Source organism: Labeo rohita, chromosome 22 (assembly GCF_022985175.1).
Source record: "Labeo rohita strain BAU-BD-2019 chromosome 22, IGBB_LRoh.1.0, whole genome shotgun sequence".
Lineage (NCBI taxonomy): Eukaryota > Metazoa > Chordata > Actinopteri > Cypriniformes > Cyprinidae > Labeo > Labeo rohita.
In genome coordinates this window covers 23,864,046-23,878,194 of record NC_066890.1, presented here as the reverse complement: position 1 = coordinate 23,878,194, position 14,149 = coordinate 23,864,046, and the positions used below count along the sequence as shown (strand labels likewise).

At 31.1% G+C, this 14,149-nt stretch overlaps 1 protein-coding gene across 1 annotated transcript; it reads left to right on the top strand.

Annotated features, from left to right (window-relative positions):
• Positions 1-8,532: 8,532 nt before the first annotated feature.
• On the top strand, positions 8,533-14,049 carry si:dkey-246e1.3 (uncharacterized). The gene is made up of 4 exons (XM_051094530.1): positions 8,533-8,580; positions 9,963-10,088; positions 10,191-10,287; positions 13,721-14,049. Exons 2-4 carry the CDS (start codon positions 10,007-10,009, stop codon positions 14,031-14,033), a joined length of 492 nt encoding a protein of 163 aa, XP_050950487.1. The 5' UTR covers positions 8,533-8,580; positions 9,963-10,006; the 3' UTR covers positions 14,034-14,049.
• Positions 14,050-14,149: the final 100 nt, after the last annotated feature.

The following is a 14,149-nucleotide window of genomic DNA, read 5'->3' as shown; positions in this document are numbered from 1 at the left end:
CAATAAATTTATTTAAAAATAAAATAAAACAAATTAATAAAATATAATAAAGTTCTTATAAGAAGATAATTTAGTTATTTTTCAATAAATTTATTTTAAAATAAAAAAAAAAAAAAAATAATAAAGTTCTTATAAGAAGGTGATTTAGTTATTTTTCAAGTAATTTATTTTAAAATAAAATAAAACAAATTAATAAAATATAATAAAGTTCTTACAAGAAGATAATTTAGTTATTTTTCAATAAATTTATTTTAAAATAAAATTAAAATAAAATAAAATAAAGTTCTTACAAGAAGGTGATTTAGTTATTTTTGCTGGGGGGAATATATATATGTATATATATATATATATATATATAGCATATATTGTCATTAAATATAGTATTGTATTTACAGTATTATACACAGTATTAACTATGTATATATATATATATATATATATATATATAAACAATTAAAACGTTTAAAAATTTATTAAAATATATCATAGTATATATTATAATTAAATATAATATTATAAATATGTGTGTGTGTATATATATATATATGTATATATGTATAATAAAACATACAATTAAATTACAAATTAAATTAAATATTTTATTATATAGATTATATAATTGTCTAATAATTATTATATGTATATAAGTTGTATATAATTTATCTACTTATAAATAAATAATTTTAATAATATTGTAAACTTGTTTTAAAAATAGTATCTTTATATTTATTATATATTTTATAGGTTTATAATATACTCTATTACCAATAATGTATTGCACAATATATTTTATATATATGATATTATATATATGATATATGATTTTTCAAATGTTCTTACTATTGCTTTCATTCAGGTTTTGATGTTTTTCTTTTTTTTCTTAATTTTGATACATAAAAAGTATGAATAAATTAAACGAATAAATGACTTGGCCCTTTAAGGATTCTGTACAATTCACTCACCACTTTGCAAAAAAAAAAAAAAAAAAAAAAAGGCTAATGTTACTATTGTCAGTAAGTTGGAACAGTGTGGAACAGTTTGTGATCAGACGTTGTCGTCTTACTGAAATGGATATTAATCATAACATGTTTTCTTCCCCTTCCTTTCCTTTCTCTCTCTTTTTTTTCACCTCATTCATTCTTTCTACTGCACCGAAGTTCATCACATGGACAGAATCTGTGTTTACACAAGTAAAAGGCTCAGACAGGACTTGCCATCACTAATGAAACGCTGGGACGTCCCGACTGGGATGTTTGTGTGGGCTGTCAGGCTCCCCCCATCCAGAATCTGTAAAACAGGCAGAAGCGGAGGAAAAACAGACAGAGATTAATCTGTGATACACAACTGAGTCTGAAATATGTCAGACATGTAGAACAACACTCTTTAAAGATTCATGCTGATGGCATACAGTGGGAAATAATATTTTATATCTGCTTACAATTCACATATGACTTTTAAACACCATCTCAGACACACACTATGTATTAATAGCTGATGTATATTTATGTCTATCTATATTCACACTATTATCCTCCTGTATTGAGCGTGGTGTGTGTGTTTTGGGTGGTCTTCTGTTGTGATCTTTTGTCAAAGGCACCGCAGCTCACTGAACACAATCACCAATGTTCCAATAGTAGTCGGTCCACTTCACTTCATACCAACAATCAAATAATCAAAGCCACCCACATGCGGTCAGACGTGAGGCCCAGCGGCACGTTCAGTTGCTGGATTTAACCTGACGGCTTTCATCTCGAGCTTCAGGTCATTTTACTCCACACGCCGTAACAAAACTAGTTTGTACTTCATGCTAAATATACACTAAGAAAACACAAGTCGACAAGATTCCTGGAAACTTAAAAACTGAAAATGCTGTGTGATGCCATAAAATAACAGCCAGTCAGAACACAAAAATGCATGAGTTACAAAACATTACTGATGGCAGTTTTGCTTTTTTTTTCTAGCAAAAGCATGTTTATAGAAATTATGAAGTTACATTTGTTTTGGTTTAAAGTTGATGTTTGGTCTCATCGTGTCAAAATTGGTTTGGAGAAAATGCATAAACCAGACACGTTTTGTATCCCTTAATGTATTTCATACATTCGTTTCAGAATTCACAAAGGTTTGTATATTATATACAATTTATAACAAAGTGAACGAAAAAAAAGACAAAAGATACATATATAAGAAAAATATGAGCATTCCGAAAAACAAACAGAAATGAAAAATGAAAAAGAAATGACAAACAAACTAAACTAATTACTGAAAGTAAAATATAAACTAAATAGTAATATTAAAAATATAAAACTAAATCTGAACTAAATTTTAAACTCAAACAAATCTAAACTAACAAACAAACCAAATAAAAAATAAACAACTGAACTAAATTAAAACTCAAACAAAACAAAACAAACTAGCAAATAAATAAATAAATAAAAATAATATTGAAAAAAACTAAACAAAACTGAGCTTAAAACTCAAAACCAAAACAAACTAATAAACAAAAACTAAATAAACTAAATGTATGTTTAAAAAATAAATAAAAAAAAGACCTTGGCTTGCCATTTAGCATTAAGGCTAAAAATATTAATGTTAATAAATGGTCATATTTCTATTAAGGTGGTTCAGTGTGGTCATTTTAGCAAATATAAAAACATAAATGTGCATGAAAATGTACAAATCGAAACATTCTAATTAATTAAATGAATAAACAAACAGAAATTAAGAAATGAAAATGTAAATATATTAACATTTGAAAAACAAACAAACAAACAAACATGAACAAAGACAATGTAAAAACCTGAACAATCCAAAAAACAAACAAACAAACATACAAACATGAATGAACAATGAAAATACAAAAATCTAAACATTCTAAAAAACAATCTGAAATGAACAATGAAAATGAAAACATTCCAAAACAGACAGGAAATATAAAAATCTGAACATTGCAAACAAACAAAGAGGAATGAACAATGAAAATATAAAAACCAGAACAAACAAACAATAGAAATGGAAAAATCTGAATATTCTGAAAACAAACAGACAAACAAACATGAACAATGAAAATAGAAAAGTCTGAGCATTCCAAAACAAACAAACAGAAATGAAAAATGGAAATGTAAGCAAACAAACAAACAAACAAAACAAAACAACAAAAAACAATCAAACTGAAATTAACAAATGAAAATGTAAAAACCTGAACATTCTAAAAACAAACAGAACCAAAACATTCCAAAATAAATAAACGATGAAACTGAAAACATTCTAAAAACAGACAGAAATTAAAATATAAATATCTGAACATTCCAAAAACTAACAAACAAACAAACAGAAATGCATAATGAAAATTTAAAAATCTGAACGTTCTAAACAAACAAACAAACAAACTGAAAGAAAACTTTAAAAATCTGAACATTCTAAAAAGCAGAACTTAACAGTGAAAATATACGAATCTAAAAAACTTAAATGAACGATGAAAATACAAAAATATGAGCATTCCGAAAAACAAACAGAAATGAACAATGAAACATAAAAATATGAACATTCCGAAAAAAATACAGAAATGAGCAATGAAAATATACAAATCTGAACATTTTAAAAAACAAACAAATCAACAGAAATGAACAATGAAAATATAAAAATATGAACATTCCAAAAAACAAACAGAAATGAAACGTAAAAATCTGAACATTCTAAAAAACAAACAGAAAACAAAAATAAAAATGGAAAAATAAGAACATTCTAAAGAAACAAATAGAAATAAACAATGAAATCATAAAAGTCTGTACGTTCTTAAAACGTATATATATATATAACCCTTGTAAAAATCCTTGTGCAGCAACACAGTGCTGCGACTAGCATGTCATGCTTTTTCTCAACGTTGTAAATCAAAGGGATACAATTATTTAAGTAACCAAATGAAGTTTAATTAGGCACGCCACATCACATTTGGAAATGATTCCTAGCACAACGTCTTTCTCCTGCACATTGTCATATAATCTGTTGTAAACCTGGAGTTTGACGTCTTTATTTGAATAGTTGACAGAGTGTCTGAGCGCTGCTTCCATTCACTGTCATTCGGCTCTGTCTCTGACTCACTGAATGAATGAACTTTCCCACATTGTGCTCACGGGTCACTTGCCAAACTGTAAGCAGTCCTGCCAGCAGAAATAGTCGGGCTGGTTCGCTCTGGCCCAGCAGGTTTTTGAGAGCGGTCCAGCCGAACACACACCTCATGCTGAGCATCTGGATAAAGGTCAGTTCAGCTCTAAAAGGCCCACCAGCGCCAGATACGACTCTATAGGTGGGACAAGTGTTACATACAATCTCTCTGTTAACTGGATGCATCAGTGCAGCAATAAATAAAAATGTTTAGGGAATCATTAATCTTTATTTACTTTAGACAACTCTTCAGTCAAGTGTTTGTATCAAACGTTTCACTAAATGCTATTGGCATTGTTTAAATCAGTCAGTTGTCTTATATAAGAGTCCTACTATCATGTATGAAGAAAAAAAAAAAACTTTTTATAGAAAGCTTTACTATTTTGAACTTTTAATGGTTGTTTTTTAGAAAAAGAAAACTCCATTCAAGTACATTTGGCGATTTATAACCTGTATTACAAAAAAAAAAAACAGTTTAAATAATGTTGATTGATTGATTGGTTGGTTGAAATAAATGTAAAATAGAAAATATAAATCCTAGAAAATGACACTATATAAAATGTAGATATATATATTTTTTTATTTATGTATTATATTTATATTATAAATATTAGATGAAAAATGTGAACTACACATTATTTACAGATATTGCCTTAAATGTATAAGCCCAAGCACTGAAATTATGACTGAAAACTAGAGAAAGATAGAAAGAAAGAAAGAAAGAAAGAAAAAAAATGAACTGTACTGAAATTAAATTAAAACTCAAACAAAACAAAACAAAACAAAACAAAACAAAACAAAACAAAGACTAAAAAGTAATATTTACAAAATAAATAAATAAAAATAAATAAATTTTGTCAGTATAGTTGTTGGTATAATTTGTCATTTGCCTTAAGATTAAACAAAACAAACAAACTAAACTAAATTAAAGTAAACTAAAATATAAACTAAATAGTAATATTAAAAAACTAAAACTGAACTAAAATTACAACTCAAACAAAAAAACAATCATAAAGTAAAAAGTAATTATAATTAAAAAAAAAAAACGTTTTGTAGAAATAAAAAAACAAACTAAACTAATTACTGAAAGTAAACTAAAATATAAACTAAATAGTAATATTAAAAATATAAAACTAAAACTGAACTAAATTTTAAACTCAAACAAATCTAAACTAACAAACAAACCAAATAAAAAATAAACAACTGAACTAAATTAAAACTCAAACAAAACAAAACAAACTAGCAAATAAATAAATAAATATAATATAATATTAAAAAAAAAAAACTAAACAAAACTGAGCTTAAAACTCAAAACCAAAATAAACTATTAAACAAAAACTAAATAATAATTAAAAATATTAATAAAAATAACAATTACATACTGTACATTTGCTTACATTTACATAAATGTAAAATCAAAGATGATAACAAGTTTAGAGTTAAGGTTTGAATATATATAAACTATAATTAGCATAATTAAACCAAAAAAGCGAAGCAGGAGAAAACAAAAGCATCTTTGTGAAGAATAGAAATATGATTTACATTTTTGCTTGATGAAGTCAGACTCTGAGACTAAGAGCCTTGTGTGTTTGTATTTCAATGCTGGTTCTGAAGCAATATTTCTCAGATGAATGAACATGCTCTGATCCTTTAGATAAGCCTGCGTTGCATAACACTTGAAAGACAATATCACTATTCACTATTTTCTTCAGGAAATGGCGGCAAATTGTTAGGACATTATATAAAATATGTGTTTTGATGTTTTACTTTTGTATTTTAAAATTTTAATTCAACTAAATATTTACTATATTATTATACACATAATGTGTTTCATGTTTGTGACTCTGTGTTTGCATGTTTATTTGTTGCATGTATATATTGTATGTTTATCCTCTGTATGTAAGTAGGGTTGACCAGGGTCACAAAGCCCCTATTAGTCTGTTTAATGGGTCATGGTCCATGTAAAACTACCCTGATATCATATGTGTACATCATGCACATAAATGGTTCCCATTTTGGATGCAGTTTATTGTCTATTTCACTGAGATATGATATTTCCAGGCATGGAAACACAATAACTATTTCTGGTGTGTAAAATAGACTTACCACTGATATAATTAACATGATACTGAACATTTAACATTTTAAATGTTTCTTTTTGTCTGCAAGTTTGCATTATAGTTAAACCAAGTAAAATAAAAGGTTACATAAAACGTAGCTTTGTTGAAATTGCAACCCCAGAAATATCACCCAATTTCATCATTGTTTCCTGCAGTTAGGTCCAGAAAGCAGTTTTCAAATAAAATAAGTAAATTATATAAGCAGTAATTTTTTATTTTTTCCAAATTTGTTGTGTTGTATTTCTCGTTTCATGTGTCACAGTAATGATCAATCTACAGGTTATGTAGTGCTGTAACATATCCTGAAGTGTGGCTTTTCAGAGTTTTCCAGTATAGAAGTAAATCGGATTTAAATGTCAGGAGTTCCTGTCGGGAAGTAACACTTGTTATTTTTGTCCCCCCACAGTGAAAACAAGTGTTTCTTTTGCATGCTAATTTGGTAACTTTCTGTGTCTTGCATCATTTAAAACGTTTATTATAAATGTTTATGTTGTATTATACCAAAAGAATATGCCAAGAGTCAGGATCAGAAAGACAGAGGTCGGATTCAGCCACATTCGTATAAAAATAAGTAAATAATTGAAACAATTAAGTTTGTGCACTCATGATGAAACTCAAATTTAGATGGAAAATGTAAACATTTTTAGCAAAGATTAAGGACAAAATATGTTTGCAGTTACATATTAACAAGGTCATAGTCATCTATATTTTTTAAAAACAAGAGTAACAAAAATCTAGCTTTTGTTGTTGTGTACACTTTAGTCCCAACCAAGAAAGTAACAATGTGCAACCTATGCTCAAACTGAAATTTGAAGTCTTTCTACATATTTACAAAATACCACCTGGTATTAATATACCACACTTCTGAGATACAGGCCACAGCAAAAACATATCTGTGTCTATAACTTTATCTTTTTAAATTACGTTTTTCTGAAAAATGGTACTTTCGTCCCGCTCTCCCCTGCACGTTGTTATTCTTCTCTGTATTTTAATTAATATAGCGGCTAATGAAGTCTCGTCTCGCCGATAAGCTTACTCCACCTTGAAGAATAAAGTGGATAGGAATTTGCACATCAGAAGCTAATTGAGGCTTTTTAATCTCACAATTCTAACATTTATCGTTCTATTTCGGAGTTTATACCTCACAATTCAGACTTATTTTTGTCAACATTCTCAGAATGACGAGGTGTGAACTCAGAATTCTTTTTTTTTCTCTAGTCCTAATTCTTGAATTCATTTATCCTTTGTTTCTGCCACGAAAAAAGTGTTTTCGACATTTTATCTCACAATTTCTGCTCTTTTTGTCCTCGCAAAAGCAAGTTTATATCTACATTTTTATTTCTCAGAATTGTTAGTGTATTTCTCCAAGCAGTTCCCCAAACAATTTTTGCCCGCGAAAATTCGTTAACGTAGCAGTGAATATACGCAGTTATTCTGTCACTGTTCCCTTTAAAATATTCATAAACAACGAATGACTATTTATTTTCACCGCATAGTTCAAACAAACATTTCTCACACTATCGGTCTGTTAGAGGAACAATATTGATTTCTGAAATGAAAAATGTGAAACTTTTAGGCAGATCGCTGGGAACGACCTACATTGCTTGATATTTGTGTGTCAGCCTTTGGCGAATGGTGAGAACGATCTTTCTGTGTTATTATATCTGGCATTTATCAAAAATCAGCATTGAAGCCTCTCACTGACCCATGTCTGAGTCCAGTATAACCCAGATTTACCCAGCAGGCTGTCCAGCAAACACACTGAGGGAGGGCAGTGAGGTGTCGGTGATCCCATGAATTCTTCTGCGGCGGGCACACGGTTTCTGCATCAAATCTATTGACTCTGGCACAACTTGAAGAGCAACACATTTATACAAATAATTAAACCCAGCACTCTTTTACAACCCATGTTTAGGCCGGAGACCAAACAGGACGGTAATGTATTCCACATGTTGGTATCAGGCTTGAAATACGGTGTTATATGATTGTGCCTTTCAGCATATGTCTTACAAAAGAAGAAAATACTCGATTTCCAGTTGACGTAAAATTAAGAGACACAACAGCCAAACAAATCAAATTTCCTCCAGAAAAATTGTTACTTTACAAAGATAAATATTATTGCGCGAGGAGCCAATAAAGCAGCTCATAGGTCAATGATTCATGACTCATTGCAAAATGTCCCAGAACGGTTTATGTGTAGTAATGAACAGTGAAAAGTGAATTGTTTTATTGCTGATGTTTACATAAAACTTCAGCACGTCCTTTTCGTGCTTGACATACAAAGTTGGACATTTCCGAGGTAAGTCTGATGTTTATTTGCTCCCACTTGCAATGCTGATATTTGAATCGCTCTGCTATTGATTTATTGTGTAAAAACATTGCTCTTGTTAAACATAATGAGCTATAATTAAGTTCAACATCACATCTTAAGTTTAACAGGAAATCTGAAGCGGTAACATCAATAGACTGTTGATACTCTTAGACTCTTAGGCAAAACTTTTAGGCTGTTATTGCCATATTGTGTATTAACTGAAGGGAAAAGAGGTGCACAAAAGTGCTCCTATTTATGGTTTTGAAAACAAAATAAAGCTGTATCCAAGAAAAACTGTTTTTCTTTTTCTTTTCTTTTTTAAGTATTTGTAAGACACAGATACATCATGTTTTAAACATTTCTATGTGTATACTTTGTATTATATTTCTCTGACGTTTGGAATAATGTAAAAACTGTCCTGCATATCTATATCTATATCTACATCTAGCCTACATCTATATCTACATCTACATCTATATCTAATCATATACATGATTGTAGCGGCCTGATTTGAGCGTCAACAATGACATCTAGGGGTTGGTGTGAGCTTTGCAAGAGCAATGCAAAACTAACACCAGTCATTAAATTTAACTAATATACTTTATCAATGTGCACATATGTATCGTGTACAAATATGCCGTTTGAAGTCTGGTATAAGGTCCAAAATATTACCAGAGAACATAAAAAGTGAACATTACCTAGTGTATGAAGACATCACAATGCTTTTTCATTATGATTTGCTGAGCCGACTTTGTCTTGATAATACACATTGTGGCCAAATTCACGATGTTTGTGTATATTTGTGTGTGAGGAATGTTCTTTAGAAAACGCGGAAAGCTGTTTTATAAATAGAAAGACCAGTGGGATTGTCTAAAAATAGAAACTGTTCTAGAAAAGAACTTTGAAGGCAAATCAAGAATAGGCAGCGTTTTGTAAACAATGTGGGACATGTGTGAGCATCATGGGATTATTTCCCAGCATTCTCATGTCGAGAGCCAGAGTTAATCGTATAAGATTGTTTTTAAAGTCCCAGATGAAATGAAGCATGAATGCTAATGAATGCCGGCTTTGTGTTTATCTGTTCAGACTGCAGCAGGCCCTGCTAAAAGAGACGCAGCGTATGTGTTATGAACGCTTTTAATGAGTTTCCAAATGAAACTTGTGCTCTGGATTTATTGGGTTAGACACAAAAACTGTTTTGCTGTGTTTTTGGGATGTAGCCTGGATCTTTAAGGACCCCAAACTGTCAAAGTTGAATAAAGTTAGGGGGCCACTGGGGCGGTGAGGTAGCGGCGTTTCTGTGGAAACAGATCCACATAGTCACATGGCTTCATACTAATGAATATTCTCACCACCTCTTATCTTTCCAGACTCAACAGTTTGTTGTTCACTTTTGGCCTATGTCATCAGCAGCATGAGCTTAACAGGAATTGATTTGTCTCTTAACGAGACGGACTTGAAACCTGAATATCCAAAAACACAAGCTGCTCTCAATGGTGAGTAAACTGTTTTAGCTCATGAACATGATCAACTAGTATTTGACAATCACAATGTGCAAATTTGTTTATTTAATCTGTTTTTCCACTTTTCTCACACAGAGGTTAAGATGATCAACATTACCCTTTCTGCAGTAGCTTTGTTTATCCTGATGGTGACAGGAATCATCAGCTGTATCTTGCACCAAAGAAACAGAAGGTGAGCAAACAGATGTACAACGAACCAAAAAAAAAAAAAAAGTACTGGACACTCACAGATAAATATTTCACAAAGTTTGCATTTTTTTAACAAAATGCATTTTTATAGCTACAGAGCCCCTAAAGAAACATGGTGATGGAAAAATATGAGATGGGAAGAAAAATTAAATTTCAGTGATTTTTGCATTCTGTCACAAAAACTGAGAAAGTTTGCTTTAAAAAGTATGTCCTCCTGCCTCGTTTTTTTATAACAAAAGTTTTGCAAGTGAAAGCAAAGTTTGTCAAGGGAGCACAGAAGATTTGTGATATTTATCATAGATTTAAAATATACTTTGCTTCCAAAAAGTCGTCTGAATAATAGACAGATTTCACTTCCAAAAGCAATAAAATATAGTTCTTCGATTTCATATTATTTAATTTTTTCAACATTTGCGAGAAGTTTATCAGGAAAATACAATACTTTTGTGTGAGAATGTAAAGTTTCCCAGAGAAATGCAAAACTTTTACAAGCGTATGCAAAGAGTTTTTTAAAAAAAAACTCAAAAATCTATCTGCGCATATCTGTATACATATCTAATCTATATCTGTATCTAATCTATATCTATATCTACATCTATATCTAATCATATACATATCTATGATTGTAGCGGCCTGATTTAAGCGTCAACAAAGACATCCAGCGGTTGGTGTGAGTTTTGCTAGAGCAATGCAAAACTAACACCAGTCATTAAATTTAACTAATATACTTTATCAGTGTGTACATATGTATCATCTACAAATATGCCGTTTGAAGTTATGTCTGGTATAAGGTCCAACATATTACCAGAGAACATAAAAAGTAAACATTACCTAGTGTATGAAGACATCACGATGCTTTTGCATTATGATTTACTGGGCCGTCTCGGTCTCGATAATACACATTGTGGCCAAATTCATGATGTTTGTGTGTATTTGTGTCTGAGGAATATTCTTTAGAAAACCGAAATCTGTTTATTTTATAAATAGAAAGACCAATGGGATTGTCTAAAAATAGAAAAGAACTAACAAAAGTTTTGCAAGTGAATGCAAAGTTTGTCAAGGGAATCCAAAAGATTTGTGATATTTATCATAGACTTAAAAAGTCCTCTGAATAATAGAGAGATTTCACTTCTAAAAGCAATAAAATATAGTTCTTCAGTTTCATATTATTTCATTTTTTCAACTTTTGCGAGAAGTTTATCAGGAAAATACAATACTTTTGTGTGAGAATGTAAAATTTCCCAGAGAAATGCTAAACTTTTGCAAGAGTATGCAACGATTTTTTGAGAACCTTAAAACTTTTGCAAATGAACACAAAGTTTCACAGGAAAACGCAATACTTTTGTGACAGAAAGCGAACATTTTCAGTGAAACTCAATACTTCGCAAACGAATGCAAAGTTTCTCAGCAGAACAATATTTTGGCAAAACTTGCCAATGCCGAGATTTTTAGGGAAATGCAAAACTTTGGGACCAAATGCCAAGATTCTTGAAGAAATTCAATACTTTTGCAACAGTATGCAAAGTTTATTAGGGAAACAAAACTTTTGCGAGCAAAAGCAATTTTGCAAGATTTTTTTTCAATCACGTGCCAAGATTCTTGGAGGAATTAAACACTTTTGTGAGCGAATGCAACATTTCAAAATGAGGAATTCAAAACTTTTGTAAAAGAATACAAAGTTTATTGGAGAAATGCAAAACTTTTGTGAGCAAATGCTAAGATTTTTAACAAAACTTTTGCAAACAAATGCCGAAATTCTTGGAAGAATTCAATACTTTTGCAAGCTAGTGCAAAATTTTGGAAAATAATGCAAAGTAACTTTTGTGAGCAAGTTTAGCAAATGTCGAGATTCTTGGAGAAATTCAATACTTTTGCGGAAGAAGCAAAGCTTCTCTGAGGAACATAATACTTTTGCAAAACAATGCAAAGTTTATTAGGGAAATACAAAACTTTAGTGAGCAAATGGCAAGACTTTTAGGGAAATGGAAAACTCCTGCAAGCAAATACAAAGATTTTTAAGGAAACTTTAGCGAGTAAATGCCAAGATTCCTGGAGGAATTCAACACGTTTGTGAGCGAGTGCAAAGTCACTAGGACAAATGTAATACTTTTGGGAAAGAATTAAAAGTTTATTAGGGAAACGCAAGTGAGCAAATGCCAAGATTTTAAGGGAAACGCAAAACTTGAAAACAAATGCCAAGATTCCTGGGGGAATTCAGTACTTTTCAAAAAGAATGCAAAAGTTTATTAGGGAAATACAAAACTTTAGTGAGCAAATGGAAAGACTTTTAGGGAAATGGAAAACTCCTGCAAGCAAATATTTAATTAAAAGTTTATTAGGGAAACGCAAAACTTCTGAGAGCAAAAGCCAAGATTTTAAGGGAAACGCAAAACTTCTGTGAGCAAATGCCAAGATTTTAAGGGAAATGCAAAACTGTTGAAAACAAATGCCAAGATTCCTGGGGGAATTCAATACTTTTCGAAAAGAATGCAAAAGTTTATTAGGGAAAAACTAAACTTTTGCAAGCAAATTCCAAGATTCTTGGAGGAATTCTATACATTTGTGAATGAAATGCAAAGTTTATTAGTGAAACGCAAACCATTAGCGAGCAAATGGCAGGACTTTTAGGGAAATGGGAAAATACTTAGCAAATACTAAGATTTTTAAGCAAATACAAAACTTTAGCGAGTATTTATTTTAAGAAAGAATTACAAAACTTTTTTTTTAAGAAAAATTAAGAAATACAAAACTTGCAAAACTTTTGCAAGCAAATGCCAAGATTTTTAGGGAAATGCACAACTGTTGCAAACAAATGCCAAGATTCTTTGAGGAATTCTATATTTTTGCGAAAGAATGCAAAGTTTATTAGAGAAACACAAAACTTTTGCAAGCAAATTTCAAGATTATTGGAGGAATCCAATTCTTTTGTGAGCAAATGAAATTGTGAGTTTATTATGGAAATGGAAATTGCTCACAGAAGTTTTTTGTTTCCCTAAAAATCTTGCATTTGCTCACAAAAGTTTTTCAAGATTCTTGGAGGAATCCAATTCTTTTGTGAGCAAATGCAAAGTTTATTATGGAAATGGAAATTACTCACAAAAGTTTTGTGTTTACCTAAAAATCTTAAAAAGGTATTTACTCACAAATTCAATACTTTTGTGAAAGAATGCAAAGTTTATTAGGGAAATGCAGAACTTTTGCAAGCAATTGCCAAGAATCTTAGAGGAATTCAATACTTTTGCGAGAGAATTTCTCAAGAATTTAAAAAAAAAGTTTTGCTAGTGAATGCAAAAGCACTAAAATATTTTTTCCCATCACCATATTCATATTGGGCTCTGTCTTTTTTGGTCAAGAACCTCGTATTGGATGCTAAATTGTGTCCAGTAGTTGTAACAGTACGTACTTTTGTGTCACAGGAAGTATCGGCGGGCTCGCGTCTACGAGAGCGCTGTGATTTGTGAAGTTCCTGAAGAGCCAGTGGGTGCAACGTGTGTGAAGAAAACCCCAAGTTTTCATAACCCGTTCGCCCAGTTCAGACATCAGGAGGGCCCGGAGGACAACTCACGCATCCACTACATCTACACCAACCCTCTGCCCGTGGGACACGAGGAGGACAGGCCCCCCCCTCACACGGCGTCCGTACAAGCTCCACTCACGATGCAGGACTATGCCAACGGTCCCAAGAGCGGCATCATCCTAGCTGCACCCACTTTTTCCATGCAGCTGTAGAAAGATAGTATTTATAGAACAGTTTGATCACCGTCATGTCATCCCAAACCTGTCTGACACTCTTTCTTACGTAGAACACAAAAAGAGACATTTCACAGAATGATCACGCTGCTCTT

What these genes read in the sequence shown, in the direction of transcription:
- si:dkey-246e1.3 (XM_051094530.1), top strand. Translation starts at nt 10,007, where the DNA reads ATGAGCTTAACAGGAATTGATTTGTCTCTTAACGAGACGGACTTGAAA. An exon ending in AACACAAGCTGCTCTCAATG is followed by an intron (nt 10,089 to 10,190) that starts GTGAGTAAACTG and finishes TTTCTCACACAG; the next exon opens with AGGTTAAGATGATCAACATT. An exon ending in TTGCACCAAAGAAACAGAAG is followed by an intron (nt 10,288 to 13,720) that starts GTGAGCAAACAG and finishes TTTGTGTCACAG; the next exon opens with GAAGTATCGGCGGGCTCGCG.